The 27,396-nt window shown below is 38.1% G+C and overlaps 1 protein-coding gene and 1 long non-coding RNA gene across 2 annotated transcripts; both read right to left on the bottom strand.

Moving 5' to 3' along the window:
- Positions 1-204: 204 nt before the first annotated feature.
- kitb (KIT proto-oncogene, receptor tyrosine kinase b) lies at positions 205-12,016 on the bottom strand. The gene is made up of 21 exons (XM_027032172.3): positions 11,868-12,016; positions 9,981-10,250; positions 8,883-9,167; positions 8,487-8,626; positions 8,034-8,202; positions 7,679-7,865; positions 7,429-7,544; positions 7,190-7,304; positions 5,602-5,786; positions 5,131-5,237; positions 3,878-4,004; positions 3,402-3,506; positions 3,086-3,196; positions 2,809-2,947; positions 2,536-2,597; positions 2,309-2,409; positions 2,075-2,197; positions 1,677-1,788; positions 1,490-1,589; positions 1,182-1,287; positions 205-913 (listed from the first exon to the last, which is right to left on the bottom strand). The coding sequence occupies exons 1-21, from the start codon at positions 11,920-11,922 to the stop codon at positions 740-742; spliced, it is 2,889 nt and encodes a 962-aa protein (XP_026887973.3). The 5' UTR covers positions 11,923-12,016; the 3' UTR covers positions 205-739.
- A 1,803-nt stretch (positions 12,017-13,819) lies between these two features.
- On the bottom strand, positions 13,820-19,329 carry LOC118242040 (uncharacterized). The gene is made up of 3 exons (XR_004776526.2): positions 18,791-19,329; positions 17,964-18,052; positions 13,820-17,192 (listed from the first exon to the last, which is right to left on the bottom strand). It is a non-coding gene; the product is annotated as an uncharacterized LOC118242040 (long non-coding RNA).
- Positions 19,330-27,396: the final 8,067 nt, after the last annotated feature.

Below are 27,396 nucleotides of genomic sequence, written 5' to 3'. Positions count from 1 at the left end.
GAAGTATTATGGACTTGAAATTTCTCATTATCTTCCAGGCTGTAACCATCAATACTTGACTTGGTATTCCAAATTAAAAACAAGCAAAACACACACACACACACACACACACACACACACACACACATATATATATATATATATATATATATATATATATGTGTGTGTGTGTATATATATATATATATATATATTACAGGATGGCATAATTACTACAGTCTACAGTGAGTTATTAATCTTAATAATCCTTAGGATGGCCATGTTGTAATGCTGTTCACCTAAAGGTCTGATAGTGCAATATGTATCAGTTAATGAGCAGACTCTTAAGATACTGTCAACTCAGCTGTTCATGCACTTTGGAATACTGCATGGATCAATATGGTGAAATGGAGCTCAGCAGCGTTTAGATAAACATGTCATTATTTACACTGGAGAGCCAAGATGGCCATGCAAGGGTGAAATCGAGTGCATGGAGCCAAAATGGAAGACAAAGTCAACCAACAATCCCTTGTTAAAGCAAGAGGCTAAACTTGCACTGGGAAGACAAAAAGAAAAAGGTGTGGACTAATAGTACTAATTTTGCCACAGAAGAAAGAAATGCTAAATTATTTTTATGTTCTGACAATGGATGGCTGATGGGTTTGCTGTGGATTGAAACAGGAAGCCGAACAGCAAACAAAGACCATGGTCTCGGGCATTCACTTTTGGAGCCACAATGGTGAGCAAGGCTAAATGGTCCTCAGCAAGTCTGATATTCCAGAAAAACATCATTGGTAGCCAGCAGCAGTGGCTGATTTTGCGCTGTCGTGCTTTCCACAGAACTTAGCCTCTGAGATGGCACCCTGTGCATGGCTGGAGGATTTAATGGCTCACAGCTATTGCCACTTCCATTACCGCTGAGGTTCAAGTAAACCTGTTGGATTACAACAAAGTTTAGTTTTGTAAATTATGTACTCTGTGTATTTTAAGGTTGTATTTTACCTGCAGAAAACTACAAGTAGTGAATCTGCTCAGCTTGTTTGGTGACAAAATTATACCAAGGCATGATTATATGTGAAGTGATATAGATACTGATTACAACACAATTACAATAATTATGCAATTATGATTACAACAGGTCAACATAGTTTGATTTATTAGGCTATGCACTGAACTGACATATGCAAGTTAATATCACTTACATGTTTGGTGGTTTCTGATAGTAGCATTTCTGTTCTCTCCACTAGTTTCTTAAAGGTGGGTCTCTTCAGAGGATCGGTGCTCCAGCACCATCTCATTACCTCGCAACTACAAACACATGCATATATGCAGCCATTATACAGTTCCCCTATGTGCATTATTTACTCATTAATTGTAAAACCAACAAATGCAGTAGATATAGAACTTGTACACTAATAGCACACACCACACATAATTCACACATCTGTAGCACTCTGCATTCATTATAGTGAAATCAAGATGCACAGAGAATCACACTTCTGTCCCTTACATTTCACTTGGAGCAAATTCTGGCTCACTCATTCTGTATCCATCTTGGATCATCTTGTAGAAAATGGATCCGACCGGAACTCCAGGATATGGGCTGTTACCTGTGGGTAGTGTGGAATAGGGGAATGTGCAGATCTAATCCTCACTATGAGATAATCATATGTGAGCATCTTTCAAGTTGTACAAACCCAAAGAGAAGATCTCCCATAGTAAGATGCCATAGGACCAGACGTCACTCTCAAATGTATACACACATGTGAACAGACTCTCTGGAGACATCCATTTCACTGGGAGGCGTGCCTGAACAGGAAACATTTTATTGCACAGATGTTTAAAAAAAAGTTACCCAAAAAGATATCCAATAAAATAGGTGAGCACATTCCTATAGTCCATACATATACATGCTGACCAATTTAAATTACACAATAAATTAATTTGCTAAAATATTTTATATAAATTCCTAAGAAAATTGTGCATTCGTGGGTTAAATCCACTGTGTTTAAGGTAACAAAAGGAAGGGAACACAGTACTTCAGGGGTTGTAGCATAAAGCAAATAATTTATATATTTAGCATATAGACACTCACATTTCCTCTCAGAACATAGCTGGAGTCTTTGGTGATGTCACGAGCCAGACCAAAGTCGCAGATCTTAGCAACCCGACCTTGGGTCAGCAGAACATTTCTTGCTGCCAGGTCTCTATGGATACACTACCAACAAACATATGCAGGTTAACATTTAGGAACTGTTTACAAACTAGACCACAATGTAATTTTTAATGTAATAAATGTTAACCATTTCAGACATGTCCATAAACGTACATTTTTGGAAGCAAGGAAGTCCATTCCTCTGGCAACTTGGTAAGAGAAGCTGAGCAGATCTTCTGTTGCAAGTGACAATTCATCCATATCATCAGTCCATTCTGGATAAGAGTGACAGTAAGGGACGTGGAGGGGTCATGATCTAATTTCTGATCTGGGATTACAGAAGCCAATCCTTGGTTGATCTCCTCAGTTAGAGAATTCTGTACAGGTGCAGTTGGCCTTACCCGTTTGCTTTGATCTCTTCTGATAAGACCTCATAGGCATGTAGCCATTATCTGTGCCTTCCCTAACACACAAAGACACATGGATATGCACACACACACACACACACACACACACACACACACACACACACACACACACACACACACACACACACACAACAGTGGATACAATTTACATGTAACAATAACACAAATAACACAAAGATGGTTATGGAAGAAAGAACAAGGCTAAACCTCTATAGGATAGTGAAACTGTGGAAGTCACAAACTCACCTTAAAGGCTGCGTTTGACTGAGAAGGTTTTTATAGTATCCATCCCCTGTTTTAAAGCTAAAAAATGCATCTCTCTTTCTCCTCAGGAAGTTCAACAAGTCACCATAGCAGCAATACTCTGTGATCACCAAAATAGGGCCTGTTGCAGAGAGAAGTAATATGCAAAAACATTAGCTTCTAATCTTTGGAATTAAATTCCTGTAAAATATGTTCAAGCTCTTCCCTCAGGTTTGAGTAAATGAACTTAATTTGACCTGTTCAACTGTTTACCTCTTACCTCCTACTGTGCAAGCACCAAGCAGGTTGACAATGTTCATGTGGTTTCCAAGGTAACTGAGAACCTTCAGCTCTGACATCAGAGCTTCTTTTTCAGTGGAGTGAGCGCTTGCTGTGGGAACACATGGTCATCCATACACATACACACACACCCCAAAAAGCAACACCACCACAAAAATAAAAAAATAAAAACACTATACAGGAAAGAGACAATGGAACCCATTAATCAAATATCTAATCAAAACAGTATAAACTCCATACCCCCTCACACCCCCCACCCTCAAATATATTAATTATTAGACATTTGTAGCACTCACGTTTGAGCATCTTAACAGCAACAGTGGTGACTGTATCAGGTGAGGTTAGGCCATATGCTGTGGCTGCCACCACTTTACCAAATGCTCCAGAGCCAAGGATTGTACCTACACACACATGTCTTGCAGGATTAAGCAAGTTTCAAAGAGAAGTATCAACAAACACATCACACATCCAAGATAGCCATGTTATAATGTAATACATGTGATGGTATTTGTATTTAGAAATGCAATAAATTGTTTGATTTAAAAAAAAAAAGGTGATTATGCAAGTTAACATAGAGGTAACCACAGTGGCAGACTTTAATAAAAAAAAAATTATCAATACTTGTTTGCTCTCTCTCTATGTTTTTTTAAAATAGTACAATAAAACTGTTTTAGCATCTCAAAAGGCTTTATGAGGTCATATAAACTGAATGTTGAAGAGTATACAAGAATACTGATTACCAAAAGCTACTGATTACTGAGCTACTGATTACCAAAGCGCAGTCTCTCTCGTGGGAACTCCCACTTGGGGTCGTAGGGCAGCTGGGTGGGGTCTATATAGGTGTAGCTGTTGCCATGGATACTCTCAATCACTTTCCAGTGGATCTCATACTTTGGTTTCTGCAATGAAAGTGAAGGACTCTCACAACACACGTGTTATACAGATTTCACATGCTCTGCTTAATTACTGGCATCACATTACATTTTAGACCTTTCATTTTACAGAATTACCATATTCTCTATGATGTTTGAGCACTTTGAATGGCTGCACATACTTGTTAAGATTATTTAATTTAATTGAGATTAAGAGTGTTTTTTGTCATCATACTGGTGTACAACGAAATGTAGTCATTTCAATGACATGACTATTTCACCAAACTGCTCACTGTTCTGCTATGGATAAGACTCATTTTTATTTGCACAGGGCACCATTAGAGAAATCCTGCCACACGCCCCTGCGTTGCAAAGCCAAGACAAACTCTTTGAGAAACCAAGGTGGCATTATGGTTTCCTTTCATTCCCTTATGTTGTGTCTTGCTCTCTAGAAACCACTCCAGAAACAATTAACCTGGTTAGCAATGATGGTCAAATACATGACATGGTTTAACTTAATTTGCTGTTGTTTAGAGAGGGGCAGAACCATAGCTAATGCTAACCAAATAACTAACATTACTTTGTAGCTATTCCCTGTCAATGTCTAGCACTTGTTTATTATCCATTGTATGGTTTCTTTAGTCAATCCTATTGTTTCAAGTCTAGTCAAGAAACTGAATAGAGTGACTCTGGTTTCTTAACATTAGGAATGTCCCATCATAATAAAAGCTTCAGTTTCAGCATATGGTTCAATAAGGACAGTGGTGAGTGGTACTTTTACCAATATGACTGGGGACTAATAATTAATATTTAATTGCATACAAACAGTAACTCTAAACTAAAATGCAAGTTAATATATACACACACATACACACACACACATTAAAATTTATATATATATATATATATATATATATATATATATATATATATATATATATATATTTTTTTTTTTACAAAGTTCAGAAATTACATTCAGCAAGTGTCCCACTTAATTTTGTTGGTTATAAGAAAGAATGTCCATGCGTGTCTGTAATATACATGCATTCATCAGTTTTTCAGAACAGAATTCAGAATTTTTACATTTGAAAGAGTTCTTATTATTGTGATTAGCATTTTCTCCCTTAATCATTATTTCATTTTATATGTTTACCTGCATGTACTTGTAGAGGAGCACGATTAAAAAGAGACTGAGCAACACAGCAGCTGATATAACGCCAGTCAGCAGAGGGGTGAAGAGTTTATGGGGAACTGTCCGCTCTGAGTGGAGAAACACACACCCACACAATAGTGTGGGTGTGTAATCATTATCGTTATGATACTATCACATTCATTAGGCCTAAATGTGGAGGGGTGTGTGTTTTAAATCTGTTGGCAAGACAAGAGCTTACTGTCAGTGTCAAATCCTACAGTGCATACACTGCTCAAAGTAATCTCTCTAAAGCTGTCTGTCATCTGTCTATGTGTGTCAATGGGTAACAGAAGGGAATATTATGATATAAGAGCAGAGCCACATGTTTCTACAGTATATTTCTATCATTGTTGTGGCACAATGTGAATCACCATTTACATCTTTAAAAGTGAATGTATGTGCATATGTGTATGTGTGTACTGTGTAGCTTACCACTGATAGAGAACAGCGTGTATGCCTGCTCTCCCTGTGATGTTGCCACACACTCCAGGGTGTGGTATTTTCCTTTGCTGATGTTAAGGCGGCTCTCCACGTCAGTGCGGCCGAACACAGACCCTGACACTGTCACTATGGCAACGTCCTCATTTTCCTGCGTGGTGTTCAGCAGTTGGGAGCACCTATGAAAGGGCATGAAGGTTCACTCCCACACTCATCTCAGTCTCACAACCATACAATTATTCTTGCTGACCATGACTCAGTGTATTGTAAACTGTGTAATTTAGCCAAAGTTTTACATTTCGCATCATTTGATGTGCAGAGGTAGTGCTAAGCTTGTGTCAGACATAAGCTTGTTTACTTTAAAATGGATATACACTGTGTGCACAATTATTAGGCAATTATTATTATTATTTTGACCATGTTTGACCATCATGTTAATGCATATTTTTCAACTCCACGCTGTATAAACTTGAATACTTATAGGATTTAAGCGTATGAGGTGATGTGTATTTGTGTAATGAGGGCGGGTGTGGCCTAAGGAGATCAACACTATATATCAAGGTAGGCAGTTTCTTTTCCTCAGGCAAAATGGGCCAAATAAGAGATTTAACTGAGTCTGAAAAGTCAAAAATTGTAAAAAGCACTCTTCAAATTGCTAAGATGTTGGGGCGTGATTACAGAAACATCAAACATTTTGTTGAAAATAGTCAACAGGGTCACAAGAAACATGCTGAGAAAAAAAGATGCAAATTAACTGCCAAAGATTTGAGAAGGATCAAACATGAAGCAACTAGGAACTCATTATCCTCCAGTGCTGTTATATTCCGGAACTGCAACCTACCTGGAGTGCACAGAAGTGCAAGGTGTTTAGTACTCAGAGACATGGCCAAGGTAAGGAAGGCTGAAACCCGACCACCACTGAACAAGACACATAAAGTAAAATGTCAAGACTGGGCCAAGAAATATCTAAAGACAGATTTTTTAAAGGTTTTATGGACTGATTTGATGAGAGTGACTCTTGACAGAACAGATGTAAGAGCCAGAGTCTGGATCAGTAACAGGCACAGAGCTCCACTTCAAGGTGGAGGTGGGGTACTGCTATGGGCTTGGTTAGTTTTCAGGCTGAAGATGGACTCAAAAATCAACTCCCAAACTGGCAGTTTTTAGAAGTGGTACAGAAAAAAGTCTGCATCTTTCAAGAAGACCATAGTTTTTATGCAGGACAGTGCTTCATCGCATGCATTGAAATACTCCACTGTGTGACTAGCCAGTAAAGGCTTTAAACATGAAGTAATAATGACATGGCCTCCATCCTCACATGACCTAAACCCTATTGAGAACTTGTAGGACCTTCTTAAATGGGAGGTTCACAGTGAAGGAAAAATATTAAAAATACAACTTGCTTAATAATTGTGTACACAGTGTAATTAATCATATCTACCTTAGAAACAGAGCTTTGGCTTCTGAGATTCCCATGTCATGTCTTATTCTGGAATTACTATACTGTTGTGTTAATTACCTGCATTCTTACACAATTGTTATAAAGTGTGGGTTATTAAATGGGTGGGGGGGTGGTTCCTACCGTGTATGTGGACGTTCACAGTAGTACCAGGAAATTTTGGGGGCAGGATATCCTGAAGCAACACACTTCACCTGTCCATCAATAGGACCCTCTTGGGCCACAATCATAGGCTTACCTGAGAAAAAGAGACTTTTTCAAAACTAATGTTGCAGATCATCATAAATACCAAAGAAAAAGAAGACAAACAAAGGAGAAAGGGATGGAAAGAAGACTGAAAAAAAGACTTTTCTTCAACTCACAGATCACATGAATGGTGAAAGACTGATTGACAGATGCATAATTGTGATTTGCTGAGAAAATATAGATCCCGCCTTCTGAGCCATGAACACGAACCAGCTTCAGCTCGCTGATATACCTACAAACCAATCAAATACCATTAATGCCCTACCAAGAAAACAGTAAAATTCTGATCAGGAGTTAACAGCACAACTTCTAACTAACATCTTGTCTCTCAGTTTAAGATTTACAGCTGAATGTAGGCTCATGTACCTGTACTGTTGCTTGCGTAGTGTGATGACATGCTCGGAGGTGTTTCTGAGCTGTTGATTGTTGTAAGTCCAGGAGGCCATATCAGGTTTGGGGTAAGCAGTGATCTCCACTCGGAGCATAAGACTCTCTCCCTCTTTCACCTCAATGACCCTGTCCTCTATTTCTGTTATGTTAATAAAGCCTCGCTCTGCAATACAGAATTACACTATTCTGAATAACTTTTCTATCAACCCTTAAAATGGCTTGGCATGGACACAGTAATACAAATATTAACTTGTGCTTACCTCTTTTATTAAGTAGGAGAAGGCATTGTTGTATCAACTGACATGGATATATACAAGCTACTGTCACTCACCATAAACATCAAGGTGAATAGTTGCTGATGAGACACCTTTTTCATTCTGGGCTTGGCAGCAATAGGTCCCAGAGTCAGACATTGTAACTGCAGTAATCCATAGAGTTGCTGAGCGCTTGTAACCATGGGAACCAGGTAAGATATGAGAGGCATGGGACTCCAAGGCCCTCTGAACCGACAGATATCAGGAGGTTATTGTGGAGACCGTGTGTGTGTGTGTGTGTGTGTGTGTGCGAATTTAGCTATTGGTGGAGATGAAATATCTAAATAATCAGAAGACAACTACAATAAATAAATTAATATTTATTTATTTATGTGACTGATGTTAATGCTAGGTTTAGGCTTAAGTATAAGCATAGTGCTGTTCAGCTAGTACAACACAATAATATTATTACAAAAATGTGTGTGGTGTGTGTATGTGAGTACATGTGTATGTATTTCTTTGTGTCTCACCGCTTCTGGAGGGAAGCTCCAGCTCAGTTGGAAGTTATGGTTAATGTTAGTGGTGCTGCAGATGAGCTCAAATTCTTGATTTTGGATCAGTATCACACTGTCTGGCTTGGAGAGACTTATATTGGGGGCTGAGTCTGGGACTACACACACACACACACACACACACACACACACACACACACACACACACACACACAATAGAGCAGATCCATTTAATAATTAATTATTGGCAATGCCTTAGTAATTGAATATATGACACCAATATCTTCAACACCCATGTGCACCTCACTGAATGAAATGACTGTTGTAATGACTGCAAGGCGTTTGATGGCCTCTGTCTCTGTTGCTCCCTCTTTCTCTCTCAGTACTCCCTCACCTCCCCACCCAGTCACAGACCTGGCCGGATATCCACGTTGTACTCTCCGGACCTCACAGTGACGCCGGCCACGTCTCCGGTGCAGATGTAGCATCCATCATAGGCCTTGGAGATGGCGTGGATGGTGATGCCACGCTCCAGGTTAGAGCTGTAGGCAAGGCCGCCTGGCAAGGCCCTGCCACTGCAGGTGACCAGGGAGAGGTGAGCGATGGCTGGGTCTGTCACGAGGCACGGCAGTGTGAGGTCCTCACCCTCGCGGGCCAGCAAGCCATTCACCATGGAGCGCACAAACACGCTTTCCATATCTAATAGGAGAGAGAGAGTGGGAGATTACATTTCCTGAATGTGTACAGGATGATATGCAAGACACGACTTTATATTTAGATTTCTACATAAGGCTTAATTACACCCTTAATGCTGCATATACCCTAAACCCAAGCCTAAGTGCTGAATCACTGTTACTTTCTAAGCAGTCATGGAATTATACTTGTAAATAACATTACAACCACAACATACAAAACATTAGTTGAACTTTACATTTAAGGTTCCACTCAAAGTATGCATTATCTATATTCTTAAAGGTTTATATTTACATACTTAATATATGCATTTGCTTTAATGATAAAAATCATCTTACTGAATGAATGAATGAATGCCATATATATAATAGCCAAAGATTTTCAACATTATCTTTTTAATCATCCCAAGCATTATGACACCATTTGTTACTTTCTGAGATGAATGCACAGACTCTCCTCAAAATGAAGAAACTATCAAGTACATCAAAATGATTAAGTACATCAAAATGATTAAAGTCCCCCTCACCCAGCATAGCACATATTTCAGCCCAAGTTAATATGGACACAAAGCACATCTTTAGAGGACAGTCACAGCCCCACTAGGGTTACCCTACAATGAATCAGGTAAAACAGATTCTCACCACTAGGGCTGAAAACAGTTTTTACTGTTTTTCATCTACTCCTCAATAGCCCATCTCATAACAGCTCAGATATCTTACTACAGCTGTGCAGTATTGGTGAATGTACACTGCATTCTCCCAACCCACCACACACCCAAATATTGAGGTCTTTAACAAAGACTTATGCAAATACACACACCTTTTACATAAATGTAGACAGAATTCTTTTCTCCTGTTAGGACATTCTCACAGGTGTAGCGACCCATATGCTGCGGCTGGCTGGAGATGAGGTGGATGATAGTGGCTCCATTTTCCTCATGCTCTCCCTCAATTCTCCGGTTCTTCTCCCGTAGCCACCGCAAACTGCCTGTGCTCAGTTGCATATCGTCATGGCAACGCAATTCTAGCTCATTCCCCTTCAGAATGACCAGGTAAGGAGCATCGGGAAAAATGACAGGCTTGAACCAACCTATACAAGGAGGAATTACTCATGTTATTGCTCTTCCTACTGAAAATGAATAGGTCTTTACTTAGAGTTGGTGCCAGTTAGTTCTCAAAGAATTGCAAGTCTGATATAGCCCATAGTTGTTTTACAGGATGATCGGCTCTTAGGTTTCCCTACACAGCTAAGCACTATTTTCTCAGGGAGAACTTTTCTGCTGTCTCAGGATACATTTGGCTGGAATCTTTGATATTAACTGACATTTTGGTTTTAGACAGTCTTATTGTGGACATTTAAGGGGCCTATTGACTCATAGCACTTATGTAAAATCAAAGATGTCAACATCAAGAGGAAAATAAATTGATGCATTATTGATCTAGTCAGCAGAAGTACCAAATCCGTTACCAATTTAGAAATATGAGACATCTAGAAGCTCAAAATTTAGCCTAACTTTTTTCCCCCCGTTATCTTGCAGTACTTAAGGTTAACCACTGTAAATGCTTATGACTTTTCCAAACTGGGTTTCTTATTTGCGTAACCGTTGCAGGCCTTCCAGCTAAATTTCTCTTGTGACTGTTCTCCCGCGCCAGTGTGAAAAAACATGACGTCACGAATTGCTATGATTTATCATGTGGGGTCTTACAACAGCCAGTTAAAAGTTCCGTGAAAATTACGCAGATTACTTTATTTAATATTTCGTAAACATTAGGACATACGTGCAAACTCTAAACAATTCCAGAGTGGCCATCCCAAATCTGAAATGTTAGATAGCTCTACATGTTAAAGAAATGTACATAAATTAAGGGAACGATGATAACTAATAACTAATAACTAAGTTATTATCACTGTGCAGAGGGTTTACCTCTTGCTGCCAGGAACGCGTTTTGGATTTTGGATTGCAGTTATGCAAATTGTTTGTTTGTGTGTGTGTGTGTGTGTGTGTTCGTTCGTGTTTGTGTTAGTGCGTTTGTGTGCGTCTGTGTGTAAACTGTGGGAGAAAATTAATAAATCATCATTACGTGAAAGCATGTCGTAACAAAGTCTAGTAATATCAGGTGAGAGTTTTTTCTATAACATACATAGCCCAGTATCGCCTGGGGTAGTGTTTTTTGTTTGTTTTTGTTTTGTTTTTCCCCCGGCAACAGAAACCATTTATTTAATAACATGTAGGTAGTTTAAACGTATAACACTGCATGCACGAAATGTATTACCTTGGCTCTAATTACAAACGTATCAATTATTGACAAACTTAACAAAATACATTCAGTGCACGCGCAGTGCGCATTTTGGTACATAACGGCAAAAATATTCTCCTAAAGCGTTCAAATTAGGTTTCACATAGCTAATTAAACACATCATATTTTCCATACTTATAATGTAACCAGCTTGTAAACGAAAAGTAATTAGAACCCATAACCGTCACTGATCCATCTGCCTACAAAACAGCTGGTCTCATCTCAGTCGCCCTACTAATCCCAGTTTGATAACTCCGATTAAACACATGGACATAATGAACATGGCATAGGACGTCTTATTCAAACCGACCTTAAACAACAATGAAAATAATAGAACTAAAATATTATAATTATGGTGAGTACTGAATGGTTTTCGAACATAAAAGCACGCTTAAGGCGAAAATCTTACCTGCTGATAAAGAAAATAAAAATGTAACTGTAAATACAATCCAACAACGTCCCATCTTTTCTCCCCCATGCACAAGTGTGACTGCGCCACAGTTACCACTCTCCGCGTCCTCGCTGCACTGTGCCTGTGCGCGCGTGCGTGTGTGTATGTCCGTGCGTGTGTGTGTGTGAGTGAGTGTGTATGTGTGTGTGTGTGTGTGTGTGAGAGAGAGAGAGAGAGAGAAAGAGAGAGAGAGAAAGAGAGAGAGAGAGAGAGAGAGAGAGAGAGAGAGAGAGAGAGCAACCACGCCAGTCTACCATTTCTTAAAGGGAAAGTTATGAGAGGCGTTTGTTTTGAACAGTTGATGGAACGGGAGTGTACTGGATACTAGCCAGTCACTGAGTCGGCACTTTACCGTAAACCATCGGTGGATTTCAATCAGTGCTGTTACCAATATTCATTATCCAAAGAGGTTGATTTTTCAAAGTGTCACGTCATTTTAAGCTGTTCAACGGACATTCGTATAAAAACATTGACCGCCGTTATTTAACAAATGGCTCGATCGCTCTCTGAAGCAGACACAATCAAATTGTGATATCATATATGACGTGTCTGTCTGCTGCGTCAGTAACATCTGATGAGGAGTACGTGAGAATGTAGTTGCATACAAATGCACACAATAATGCTGTTCCCTTTCGTCCTGTAGGCATTTTAATTCAGCATTTAAATAATTTTTTTGCAGAATTTTGCGTGAGGTGTACCCTAACACCTAATTTCTGTTTGCCTGATATTTTGCACACATGCATAGTTATTGCTCTGTGTATCAGTTACCTTGCATTTGATCAAACATTTATGAGGGAAGCAGGTTTTAAGCAATGAACAGTGCTTACTCATCACCTGCAGAGTGCACGTTTATATATTTTTAAGTGTGTGTGTGAGAGTAAGAAATGCTGTGTGTGTATTTCTGCATGCATAGTGCATGCGAATACTTGTGTGTACCCTTGTGTGAGTGTGCGTGTGTGTGTGTGTGTGTGTGTGTGTGTGTGTGTGTGCATGCTATTGGTGGATATGTGGAAAAGAAAAATGAAGATGCTGACTCACTGCTTAACTCCAAACACAGCAGAGTGAGTCACTCTGCTCTTTATAGACACATGATCACTGTTCACTGAACACACACACACACACACACACACACACACACACACACACACACACACACACACACACACACACACACACACACAAAAGAGTGTGTAAAGCTAATCTTGTCCCCCCACACAGTGAGAAGAATAATGAGATAACCAAAGAAATGCCTGTTTTACAGGTAGGGAAATGCAAGAATAACCCTAGTTTTACCCTAGTTAGGGAAATACAAGCATTTGTTGAAGCAGAGAACAACTACTGCCATATCTCCATGCCAGTAAGCTATTTGGAAGCAATTTGTAATCATAACATATCTGTTTAATTTAGTGACCTGGTGACTGTGCAACACAATAAAATATTGGCTACAATAAACAATAAAATATTGGTTTGTGCCTCAATCTCATCCCTGGAGAAGAAAAAGAACCTGCCAAAAGCTGAGCACAGATGATCACTATATTAACATACTAATATAGAGGCTAAGTCTTGAAAATAAAACTCTAATAGGTGAGGGCCTGCAAGTAACACTGACTGTAATGAGTGAGATTAATGTGTGCTTGAATCTGCAGCATATGTGTGGTCAAAGTGAGTCAAATGTATTTATGTAGCACTTTTACAATGCATGTCACAAAGCAGCTTTACAAATGTATGGGTGCCTATCCCTAGTGATGACAAAATGCAATGTAAAATGCTACATCATTTTTGCACTCGACAGCCTGTTTTACATAACAGAAAGGAAGTCAGCTCTGTGCCAGAGGCATTTGTAGAAATTTACAAAACTTCTAAATAATTTCAGTAGCCCGAAGATGGAAAAGGTTTATTACAAACATTTTTAATGTTCAATTTCAGATGTTACTACCCTACAGAAATAATGTCACAGACAGTGAAGTACTAATGTAGTGCATTAGTTAAGACATAGACTTATCATATTTACTGGCTGAGTCTAGAGTTAAAAGTTTAAAATTAAGAGTCTGTGTGCATGGAATATTTTCATGTGATCTCCCCTTTCAATAATTCTTCCTCGTACAACATCTGAGCATTACTTCATCTTCATAAATGCTAAGATACAGCAAGTGGGGGCAGATTTAATGATGTGGTGGCCTAAAGACCGGTCTCAATATCTAATGTCAGTAGTATAATAACAACCAGGCTTTCTTGTAAGAAGTTATTTCACTGGGTACAGCTTATTAGAAAACTTCTAGAATCTTCTGTGATTTGATAGAAAAATATGTTGCCTGATGCCATGGGCATAAAAAGTAAGAAAGAGTGCACTAACACAAACAAAAGAGCCAATGTAACATCACTGACTGACATACAAACTAAACAGACTTAAATAACAAATAACAACATATAACCCCCAGTGTTGTGGCTACTAATGTCTAACATGATAAACACAAGAAGAACACAAAATTTAACGTGCGCTGCCGGTTGCTGGTAGATGTCAGCAGGGAGGGGACGGGATCATGACGATACCCCCCCACCCCTGCCCCCTGCACCTACATAAAACAAGGGAGAAAGAGTGGGGAAACGATGTGGAACGCGCCCACTTGGGCCTGAGGCACTCCACACACGTCTACCCCTGGGAGAGAGGACAATGTCTGCCTTTGTCCTTCATGGGGTCTCCTCTTGCTGACTGAGTGCTGATGTGCTGTCCTCCCATATCCGTGAAGCAGTCTACAGGATGGGGCAAAAGGGCCACTTGCCTCTACATCCTCTGTTATCCCTGTCGTCTCTGGGACACATTCCTTGTCCCTTCTCATGACACCTGGGCCCATCACCAGATGGGATACAAGGTACTAGCACCACTCATTGGCACTCCTTGTGACATCTGGAAACCCTGCTGGCACTTCCCAATAGGTGCTTCAATGGGAACCTCACAGGACCACACTTGGTAGCATCGCTCCTTGGTACTGCTGGAGCTCTCTTTCGCTGATGTGCACTCTTGGCTTAACTCCTCAGTACTGCTTGGAGCCCTCCATCATGGACTCATCCCTCTATAGAGCAACTATGACTTTCTTTGGTACTCAGAACTTTTCTCTGTCGACGTAGTGCTCACCTGCCACTTCCTCTGTCGAAAGCTCCTCCTATGACTGACAACTGCTACTGTGCTCAAGCTACTGCCACTGTGCTTACACCTGGGTAGACCTCAGAGCTGACTAACCCAAATACACTGGCCAGGTAGAACTACATCAGTCCTTAGAGGGATGACCAAAGAGCCCCCCAAGACAAAAAGAAAAATCAAGAAGACAACATGACTAACACATTCACAACCATTATAGACTATTAGTAGTCAGAATTAACACCACCCCACCAACACAGACAACATGGCTATGACGTATCACATAAAGACAGCACAACTAAACAATTCACATATAAACAACACATTTCATGCATACAAAGATCACACAATCTAATACAATTCACCGAGAAGCACTATGTTTAGCACACATGACACATAAAACAGCACAACTATCACACAACACCAGCACAGCATAGTTCTTACACATCACATAGAAACATGGTGAGTAAACACGGAGCAGTTATCACAATAAACACAAACGTCACAAAACCACAACATGTTTGACCACACAAGTGGTGCCACCCTCTCTGCTACTCCTCAGGGCCTGGTCCACAATCACTCAACAGGACACCACCCCAACAGGGAATCTCAGGGAAGACCGCACTTTCGTCTGTCTTGGTTGCCAACTCCACTGAAACAGAGAGACAGCAAGTCTCCAACTAAAGCGTTTAATGAAATAAATTAAAATGAAAACAAACATAAATATGCATTAATATGACCAAAGAGCCCACGTAACATTGTATGACATTGGTCATGCAAACTAAACAGGCTTAAATAACAAAGGACACAACATAATATCCCCCTGGTGGTGTGTGTTGGACATCAGTAGCCACAACACCTGGGGGTTATGTCCTTTGTTATTTAAGCCTGTTTAGTATGAGGCATGGACAAACTTAAACAAGACATGTGACATGATAAACACAGGAATAACAAACAAAAGTCCATGTGCATTGTTGGTTGCTGGTAGATGTCAACAGGGAGGGGTCACCATGACAAGTGACTGTGGACACTTTCAATTGGTGTTTTACAATAAAGCTGTGTTGTCATCATGCAGTTGTCTGTCTTGTTATTGTTCTAATATAGATCGCTATTTTTATTTGCCAATGCCTATAAACAATATTTAGTTTTTGCAGAAAGCCTTAAGAATTTAATCAAGTACTAGATATGGTGATGTTTCTCATTTGACTGAATGATATTTAATATGTTATTTTAATTAATGTTTTGTTTTACCTTTGTGACAATTATTAATGTCATAAAACTGTTATGTAAAACAAATTTATTATATTAGTTTATAATATTGAGGTGAACCTATTTGGTATGTTAAAAAATGTTTTTGATGTAGCTTGTAGAACTGAAATAAATGGTGATGTTAACCTGTTTTTAACCCTACAGTGCCTGGATATGTTGCTTTCTGTGTGCACAAATACACCCTCCTTCACAGTGCTTACATCACAGATGTGAATAGGTTTTGAATAGGCACAAATATTTTCAAACACTTTTATAATGTAATTTTTTTTGTCTTTGTATATCTCTAATTATATTGGATTATTAATTATCAATAATTATTATCAATAATTTAATATAGAATTGAATTTAACAAATTAAATGGGGAAATTTTCATTCAGTGATGAATGGTGGAATGAGCTGTAATAAAATGTATAAAATCATTTAATAAAATAATTTTAATATCAACATTGCTGCAATTTTAATCTACAACAATGAGTCATTTTGACATAACCTTCACAATGGGAGCAAGTGTCTGGTGTTTGCTCCAACAGCATGGGATCGGAGCTTTGTCTGTCTAAACATTATCTTCCCTTTTACCTCAGTGCCTAGCCTGAAGACTGGCTTGAGCAAAGAGGGCACAGTTGAGAATAAGTCTAATGGGGGATGATGGTAACCTAATGAAGTTTACCCATTGGCTTATTGCTGACTGTGCATAAGACCCCAGTCTACCCAAACTTAATGACCATTAGTCCCTACATCCCATAATAAGATGATCAGGGTGTAGCAGGGTGTGTTCTATAGTGGTTTTTAAGTGTTTATATATCTTCGGATTGAGAGAGCTTTGGTTTTGTGGTCCATATTGACTTGTCCTTACGCCAGTTGTCTTGAACTTGTTTGACCTGCACCAGACAAGAGCAAAGTTAGAATATCTTTATTGCCAAACTATATGGAGTTGCAGTTGCTTTTCCAGTTTTGCACTGGATAGATAGATAGATAGAGATAGATAGATAGATAGATAGATAGATAGATAGAGAGAGAGAGAGAGAGAGAGAGAGAAGGCACTTTGCTTTCACAGCTGATGAAGGACCTCTGTCTGAGACATCCTTGTCTCACCCCGAATGGCATCTCGCAAAACCACCTCCTGCATTTCCACCAATCACACACCATGACCAATTCCCAGACCACTACCCACACCTAAATTGTTCTCCACTATTTAATCCCACAAGTCCCCATACCAGGTTATTTGCATTGGCTTGCGAGCAGTCTACTGTCACATCTCGTCTACGGACATTCCCATTCTTCAGGAAGATTACTTTCATTTTGCCTTTCAGGACATTTCCCTTTCTTTGTTTGCCTTGGCTTGTCTTTGTTTTTTATTACTAGACCAAGCTCACCCTGCCACGTGCACCTTGCACCTTGACTTGCTCAGCCATGATGTCACAGTCCTATTTATTTAGAAACTTTAGTACGTATTTAGTACTTCACTGCAGTTACTCCCTGGAATCATCTATTGATTGATTTGATTGAAGGATTGCACCAAATATTAGGAGATTGTAGACCAAAACCTGCCTGTCCCTGGTAGCAGGCTAAGTCTGGATCTTAACCAAAACTTCCAATAGAATAATGATCCATTATTTTCAACCAAATCATTACAAAAAGGGTGCACTGACCACAGTTAAAAGACTTCCAAGGACTGAAGCATCTGCAGGTTTGTATAGATGAGCTCTGATTTATATGTAGTATGACCTCTCATCAATCTCTGCAACAGAGAGCACAAAACATACTAAATGCAAGAGAGCACATACTATTGTTTTAGAAAAATGTTTGTATTCTATAATTTTTACTTGAATTTTTTACATACATTTCTTATATAAACTGAGTAAACAACTGGTAAAGCAAACTTTCTCACTTATCTTTACCAATATTTTTGAAGGGCATTATAAACTGTAGAAGCAATATATGGAACATGAAAAATACTTAAACAGACAGACAGACAGACAGAGGGGGATATATATATTCCCATTCATAATCTAGATCATAGATAAAAATAGGGATAAAAAGAGCTTTATGCAAAGAAAGAAAGAAATGAGGGTTATTGTTCTGTCCTCTTTACAGTATGATTGAACCACAGAGAAGCAACTCCTATAACTTACATCATAACTGCATTAACATACATTCCAGCATGCATTAAATCTATAAAATTCTGCCAAACCACAAGTCTACGCATTTGACATTTGCAGTTAATGTGATGGGTCCAGCAGCTGTTGTTTTGGTTAGTAAGTTCCACTTCACAATCAATGCCGCAAGGCTGTATATCAACAGTGGCCCAGTGATGCATTGTACTACATGTAGTCCAGGTGACACAATGAGGTTGATAAAAATTAATTCTAAAGCAGAATTTTAGGAACAGATAGAAAATCAGAGATAATTACAAAGATAAACTAAATATGTATAAACTAATATGTATCTGAAATATTGTATATTGTGTGTATATTACCTGTATTGCTGGAGCGACACCAACAGCTGGACCTAAATTCCTTTTGTGTCAGCATACTTGACCAATAAACCGGATTCCCTATTCTGCTATATTACATGCAGTGGTATTTCAGAACATTTAAATGTTACGCATTTGGCAGACCGTCTAAATCACAAATTAGGTACAAATACTGTCACCTTAATGGTGCAGCATTAGATAGAGCTGCATATGAGATAGAACCTATTCTCATGTGAATTAATAGCCTGCGACTTCGTACTCCTCTCGTTACATCAAATTATGACTACAAAACTCCACAGGGCGTCCGCGAGTGAGTCCAAAATGAATGGGTTTTGGGCAGTAGTACGCTAGCATTTCTGTTACTGGGTGCGGATAGACTGCTAACGTAGCAGAAACGCTAGAGTACTACTGCAAAAACAAATATACAGGTATATTTTCTTTGCTATTTTAGTGTGATACATACTCATAAATTCCAAAATTGAAGAGCTTGACCAATTAGTGAAAAACAATTTTTAGCCGTTTAGCTCCATTCGCTCGATTCATTTTGCACCATGCTTGTTCGCGGGCGCCCCTAGCGTCTAACAATCTAGGCAAGACATCTGTAGCCATTAACTTCTGTTTTGGATAGAGTATCCATTCCAAGACTTAATTTGATCGGATAGGGAGCGAAGCCTAGCGGACAAGCAGAGGAAGAGAGAGATTACAGGGGAAGAGGGAGGGATTTTCTCTCCCACGAAGGAAAAGGAGGACGACTGTCTTTCGATCGGAGACGAGAGACGAGACTAGTGGCAAAAACTTATGTTGAGTTTTTGCCCTAATTGTCCGCTCGCCGACAGGTTTTGGAGGTCGCCGAAAAAAGCACCACATTGGCGGTCGCTCGGGGCTCGAACCTCTGCTCTTGATTGCAATGCATGAATTATTCAGATGCACGATCCACGAAGTTTGCCGATCGCTTAAACGAAAAAAATATCTAACATGCTCAACATCTGGACCTGGCGGCCATCTGGACCTAGTCCAAATACTGTTGTGTTAAAAGTGTTGCGACCATGATAGTGAGTGCAATGTCAAGCTACAACCAATGAGAACACAAGATATGAAGTGAGGAGGGAGAGTTGTACTACATCAACATGCTTGGCTACAAGTTCATACATGTATACATGTGTGTATATATATATGTATGTATCTATCTAGATTATATGCTACAAATGTAACAATATTACTTCACAGAGAAAACAACAATCCATCTCGCGTCTGGTATCGCGTCATCCTCCGTGTCGTTTCAAGCGTGTGTTTGGAGGACAGACACAATACAGTGAGCGGGACGGATTGTTTTTTTCCCCTTGAATCCTAATATCGCTATTTATGTATGTATGTATGTATGTATGTATGTATGTATGTATTTATTTATGTATGTATGTATGTATGTATGTATGTATGTATGTATGTATGTATGTATTTATGTATGTATGTATGTATTTATTTATTTATTTATTATTTATTATTTTTTAATTTATTTTTAAATTTAATTAATTTATTTTTTTAAGGAAAGAATCTCTCTCTCGTGTGTGGGGGTCTACAATTAAAGTGCGTCATATTGTTGCAGTAGTCTTAGCTATATAATATATATGTTTCTGTTTCAAAGTTAAAGAATGCTAAAGAGATTTCGAGTTTATAGCTAACTAATTTAGCTACATAATTCATTGATTAATTCGTTGATGAAGAATCTTATTTATTCTTGGTTGTGTACTAACAGGTTACATATTTGTTACCCTTTGTTTTTTGTTTTTATTTATATCTAATAACTCATCTTAATTCACCCCATCAGTAAAAAATAATTTAAACTGTTATCAAATTTTCTCAGAACATGGTTTTACTATTTACTGTGTTTCTTTTAGTGTATTTTCGTTTGGTATTAAGTACACCACGTATTTTAAATATAAACATACAGACCGATAGCACCCATCTATAGATCTACCCTTCTTGGTGTTTAGACACGGGTACTACATGTATTTATTGTTAGAATAAGATGCAGTTACATAATGTATTGTTTAGTTAAGATAAGAAATATCAAATTAGATCTGATAAGATCTGATATTGATATTCAATTACATTACATTATTACATTATGAAATTAAAGAACAAAATTATTATTGTACATCATTGTACCCTTGCATTGTTCCCTTGCATCATTGAAAAGTATCAAAGTTTCCTGCTATCTGGAAGACTTCCCCATTTACTGGTAAGACATCAAGAGAACAGGAGAACTGCAAGAACTCATACATCACAACAACTGAAATAATAATGGGGCAACTGCTCTATCATTAGCTAGGCATCAGTTTAGTCTCATCTTAACACCAGTAAATTAAGGGGTTTAACATACAGAGCTGCACATTACATTAAACCTCTGTCAAAACAAGCACCAATCTACCTTATCCACTTCTCAACTTCCACTAAACCAGATGTACTGCTATATTATGTCATGATCAGCCTAGCTAAAACAAACAAACAAACAAACACACACAAAATCATGAAAATGTTAATATTGTCTTCCTACAAATCATTTATACTCACAGCGAATAACAGTCTACTTTATTTTAGGCCTAACCTAGCATGTCATTGGGCCTAATTTTGTGCAGTGTTGTGTCTTCTATTCCCATTACTCAAAACCAATTATCCAAAGATATCCAGGTGGATTTTAAATGATTAGCATTACTGTTGCAAGATGACCAGGCAGTACCCATGATGGATGGATATTTGACAGCAGAGAGTTTTAAGCATGATTGGAGGAAGGGGCTTACAGTGGAGTGCTTGGTGACTGAGCAGTGGTGACTGTGCTGGTACCTGTTGACACCTGATACCTGTTGAAGGCCCACTACACTCCTTGAATTGCCTACTTCACAATGGGATTAAGATCCAGCCCACAAACAGCAAACAACATCATTGTTGCTTGTGCAATGCTCCACAATTTGGCAATCGACTGGGATGAGTCCTATGTCCCACACCCACAAGGTGCTGCATAGCTCAATGGCTTTAATACAGCACATACTGAGCACACAGCAGGCAATACATTCTGCTTAGCAATCATTGCAAATAATCTTAAATTGCTCTGCCTGGCTGGTGGCTTGTTTTTCTACCTTTCTTTTTCTTTCATATGTGTGTGTATTTGTGGAGAGGGGTGATGAAGCATAAAATATTTGATATAAGATATGAATATTTGCAACAGCTTTGCTTTTGAGTCAGTAATAAACAGGTCATCTTTAGATTCTCTGAACAATACATTCTGAAAAAGCCCAATGAAAATGGTATTGATTAACGATTCCCCTACTTCAGTGTGTGTAATTTCATTAAAACATGTCATGAAGATATAATAAAGTATCTGATCTGAAAATGTAGGTACAAAAGTCTTGCCTCAAATCTGATGTCTTTATCAGGGTTAAGATAAACCCCTGTCAGAACTTGAGACACAGTGACATCTAGTGACAGATCTCTGGTGTGCCTATACCAAAAGCTTCGAAGGGCTTCAAGACCTACTTCTTTTTTGTTCGTTAATTAGTGAGTGTTTCTGAAACATTCCTAATTAAAGTATTATGTAATCTCGTAAATTAACATATGCTTCTTTATTTGGATTTTGCCTACAGTTTTGCACCAAAAAGCCAGAGGCCACTAATTTGATTTTAATTATACGCTTTTTAATAGTTTATTATTATTATTATTATTATTATTGTTGTTGTTGTTATTATTATTAACAACAACAATAATTATTATTATATATTAATAAATAACTTTTTCAAACGTTCTTGTAACGAACCCCAGGAACCACGTTCAGCCCTGTACTGCCATACCTACTTCTAGTACACACCTCCGATCTGATTCGCTAGAGTAGTATGCACCTTATCATCGTTCTCTTCATTACTGCCCCACTTACTTAAGCTCCCCTCCCTTTCATGTTGTGACATATTGCCAACCCTATGTACTGAGCATTCTAGATTTGTGTTTGTCTTCCTGGTTTTCAACTTCTGCCTATTTTTCAGACCTCATCTCTTGCCTGACCCCTGGACACCCCAGTGTTATTGGACTCTGCCCCGTGTTATCGACCTTGGAACAAGCTGACTATGAATACCTGCCTGACTCCACTGATCTGTTTGATTTAAAAATAAAACCTCTTGCAATTGGATCTTCTTCCTCGTTTGTGTGTGCAAATGTTACAGTTATTTAACAAATTATATTTATCTAATCCAACAATACTTTGTGTGATGAGACATGACAAGGATGTGCCATGTCGAGCCAAGAATGGAACAAAAACACACTAAACCATCGACTAGCAAAACACACAACTACACTTACTCCCTAAGTGAAAAATATAGATCAAACCCACACCTCAAACAAACTGGCAGTCACTCCCTACTTAACAGTGAACACACAACAAAAGGAATGAAGTGGAATATATACAAATAAGCAAAGGCAAAACTAACTATTAGGGCAAAGTCAAAACTGGAAGCAAGGCCATACACTAGGTCAAATATCATTATCAGTATTAAACAAATGTCTCAATCAAATATCACTGCCTTGTTCTCTTTAGCTTCTTCCTTTTATTACTCTTCGGGGTGGGCAGTCTTGTCTCATGATATGCTGAAAACATGAAACTCTGTAATGGAATGTGGAACTGGATCTGTAATAGAACACAACCAGACTCCTGACACACACACACACACACACACACACACACACACACACACACACACACGAACATGGGGAGGAGTCTATAGTAGAAGTGGGGGCCGTGCTGTGACACTTAGACCTAATTATGTAACTATGTAAGTAAATTCTAGAAATGAAAGAACAGAGTTGCAATGTGAATTATAGATATAGAAATGAAAGTACAGAGTTGCAATTATTTGCAATGTGCACATGCACAAACTATTTTCACTTGAAATACTTCTTAGACAGTGTTTTCTTATCATGCATTACATTTGGGATAAAAACACAATGTTTTGCACTGTGAAACCGTTTAAGTTGATTAGAAGGCTTGGAAATGTCTCCTAGTATGTAGAAGCGAAAGAACAGTTTTGCAATCATGTGCACATTTCAAATATATTACAGCAGCTTGTTTTCAGCTGCAGACAATGTTTTTACTTGTAATATGTCTTAGAAAAGGTTTTCTTATCAATCATTACATATTGGTTAAAAACACTGTGTTGCACGGAAACACTGTTTAAGGCGATTAGATTGTGTTGAAATCCTAATCGTAACCCTAATGCTAACCCTAATCCTAACCCTAACCGTATCCCTAACCCTAACCCAAACCCAAACCCTAACCCTAACTCTAACACTTGAAATTCATCTTAGAAAGTGTTTTCTTATGCATTACATATTAGTTTGAAAACACTTTGTGTTGGTCTGAAACACTGTATAAGGCCATTAGATTGCTTTGAAACACTGTTTCATGGTGTACGGAAGTGACAGAACAGATTTCATCGGGGCAAATCCAGAATAAGAGTCGTTATTACAGTCCAGGGTCAAAGAGCCAACACGGAGAGCATGGGGATACATGAGTAAACAAAACAAAAACCACATGAAGGCAAACAGGAAAACAGGCTATACTTAGGCTTGGGAAAACTCAGAGCTAGGAAACACAGAGTACAAACCAAAACTACCATACGAATAAACATGCAAACATTCAACGTTCTAAAAACATACACAAATTAGTCAAAGACCAGCAAACACCGGGAACAATACATGGTTTAAATACACGAAATTAAGGAGGGACAGGTGAAGAAAATCAAACGAGGGGCGGAGAAAACGAAACTAAGGCATGGAATCAGGAAGTGCAAGAAAACAGAAGACAGGGAAACCATGACAACAGGGACACTAGGAGGGTGGCCATTCGTGACACTATGTAATGCACTAAAAGACTGTTTAAGTCAATGAGAATGCTTGGATGCGCTGTGTCATACTATGGAGAAGGTAAAGAAAAGATTTTTAAAGTGAACTTTGTAAACAAGTTATTACAGTTTGTTTTCACTTGTACACAATCTTTTCGCTTGAATGTTTTTTTCTTATCATGAATTACATATTATTATAAAATACTATGTGATGCATTAAAACACTCTTTAATGCGATTTGAATGCTTGGAAAAACAGATTTGCAGTTGCAATGTGCACATTGCAAACATATTTAAAACAGCTTGTGTTCACTTGAACATATTGTTTTCACTTGAAATACATCTTAGAAAGTGTTTTCTTATGAATGAATTACAATGTGCACATTACAGCAGATTGTTTTCCCTTGCACTCACTCATTTTTCTTGAAATACATCTTGTTTTCGTGTGCAAATTGTTTTCGTGTGCATTTTAAAACAGCTTGGAGGCGCTGTTTCATATTATGTAGAAGGTAAAGAACATATTTTTAAAGTGAACTTTGCAAACAAGTTATTACAGTTTGTTTTCACTTGAACACAATCTTTTCGCTTGAACGGTTTTTCTTATCTTGCATTACATATTTTCATAGCAGACCGGTGCCCAAAAGGGGGAGACACGCCCTCGCAGGACCAGGACCATGTCATGCGCTTTCCTCGATCACAATCAACTGTCAACACAATCACAGGAGACACCTGCACCTCATTAACCTGCACCTGTATTTATGGGGCTGCAAATTAGTAGCCGAACGATGCGAGCTTCCTGCAGAGAAGCTACTCCACTCCGATCCATCCACTAGACTTGGTGAAACAAAGCGGAAAGAACATGAATAATAAAGAACGTGAAAATGGAATTTGGCCTCTTGCTTCCTCTCTGCTGCCCCAGTCACAATATTATTGTAAAATACTACGTAATGCATTAAAACACTTTACAATGTGATTTGAATGCTTGGAAAAAGCTGTTTCATTGTATATAGAATTAAAAATAAAGATTTGTAGCTACAATGTGAACATTGCAAACATTACAGCAGATTGTTTTCCCTTGCACTCAATTATTTTACTTCAAATACATCTTAGAAATTTTCTTGTGCCTTTTATATTGCTATAAAACACTGTTTAAGCCGAATAGAAAGCTTGGAAATGCTGTTTCATAGTATGTAGAAGTGAAAGAACAGGGATGCAGATACAATGTGCACATTACAAATGTTAGAACAGTTTCTCACTTGCACAGAATGTATTGACATTTTAGAAAATGTTTTGGTATGTAGTTCATCTTACTCTACAACATTATGTAATACATTAAAACATGGTATATTGCGATTTGAATGCTTGGAAAAGCTGTTTTATTGCATACAGAAGTGAAAAAACAGATTTGCAGATAAAATGTGTACATTGCAAACATGGTACAACAGCTTGTTTTCACTTGAAATATGTCTTAGAAACTGTTTTCTTACCAATCAATTACAATATGCAAATTGCAAACATTACAGCAGATTGTCTTCCCTTGCACTCATTCATTTTACTTGAAATACATCTAAGTAATTGTTTTCTTGTGCATTTTAGATTGCTATAAAACACTAAATCACTATTTAATCCGAATAGAAAGCTTGGAAACGTTGTTTCATAGTATGTAGAAGTGAAAGAACAGAAATGCAGTTAGAATGTGCACATTACAAACATTATAACAGTTTTTAACTTGCACTCAATGTTTTGACATTTTAGAAAATGTTTGGTATGTAGTTCATCTTACTCTACAACACTATGTAATGCATTAAAAACACTGTTTAAAGTGATTTGAATGCTTGGAAAAGCTGTTTCATTGTATACAGAAGTGAAAAAACAGATTTGCAGATATAATGTGCACATGGCAAACATGGTACAACAGCTTGTTTTTAGTTGAAATAAATCTTAGTAATTGTTTTCTTGTGCATTTTAAACATTAAAACACTGTTTAATGCGATGTCACGACTTGGAAAAGCTGATTCATTGTATACAGAAGTGAAAAAAAAGATTTTTTTTCTGAGACTTGGAAATTTGCTCTACAACACTATGTAATGCATTAAAACACTGTTTAATGTGATTTGAAGACTTGGAAAATCTGTTTCATTGTATACAGAAGTGAAAAAACAGATTTGCAGATACAATGTGCACATTGCAATCATGCTACAACAGCTTGTTTTCACTTGAAATACAACTTAGTACTTGGTTTCTTTTTTCATTTTAGATTGCTATAAAACATGGTTTAAGCTGAATAGAAAGCTTGGAAACGTGGTTTCATAGTATGTAGAAGGGAAAGAACAGAGCTGCAGTTAAAAGGAGCAGATTGCAAACATGTTAGAACAGTTTTTCACTTGTACAAAATGTCTGGTATTTAGTTCATCTTACTCTTCAACACTATGTAATGCATTAAAACACTGTTTAATGCGATTAGAAGACTTGGAAAAGCTGTTTCATTGTATACAGAAGTGAAAAAACAGATTTGCAGATACAATGTGCACATTGCAATCATGGTACAACAGCTTGTTTTCACTTGAAATACAACTTAGTACATGGTTTCTTTTTTCATTTTAGATTGCTATAAAACATGGTTTAAGTTGAATAGAAAGCTTGGAAACGCTGTTTCATAGTATGTAGAAGGGAAAGAACAGAGCTGCAGTTAAAAGGAGCAGATTGCAAACATGTTAGAACAGTTTTT

Source organism: Electrophorus electricus, chromosome 5 (assembly GCF_041902795.1).
Source record: "Electrophorus electricus isolate QZ-2024a chromosome 5, ASM4190279v1, whole genome shotgun sequence".
NCBI lineage: Eukaryota > Metazoa > Chordata > Actinopteri > Gymnotiformes > Gymnotidae > Electrophorus > Electrophorus electricus.
The sequence above is the reverse complement of the archived record's forward strand: the minus strand, read 5'-3'. Positions and strand labels throughout refer to the sequence as shown.

What these genes read in the sequence shown, in the direction of transcription:
- kitb (XM_027032172.3), bottom strand. Translation starts at nt 11,922, where the DNA reads ATGGGACGTTGTTGGATTGTATTTACAGTTACATTTTTATTTTCTTTA. An exon ending in CTACGCAAGCAACAGTACAG is followed by an intron (nt 7,545 to 7,678) that starts GTACATGAGCCT and finishes ATTGGTTTGTAG; the next exon opens with GTATATCAGCGAGCTGAAGC. An exon ending in ATGGGAGATCTTCTCTTTGG is followed by an intron (nt 1,590 to 1,676) that starts GTTTGTACAACT and finishes CACTACCCACAG; the next exon opens with GTAACAGCCCATATCCTGGA.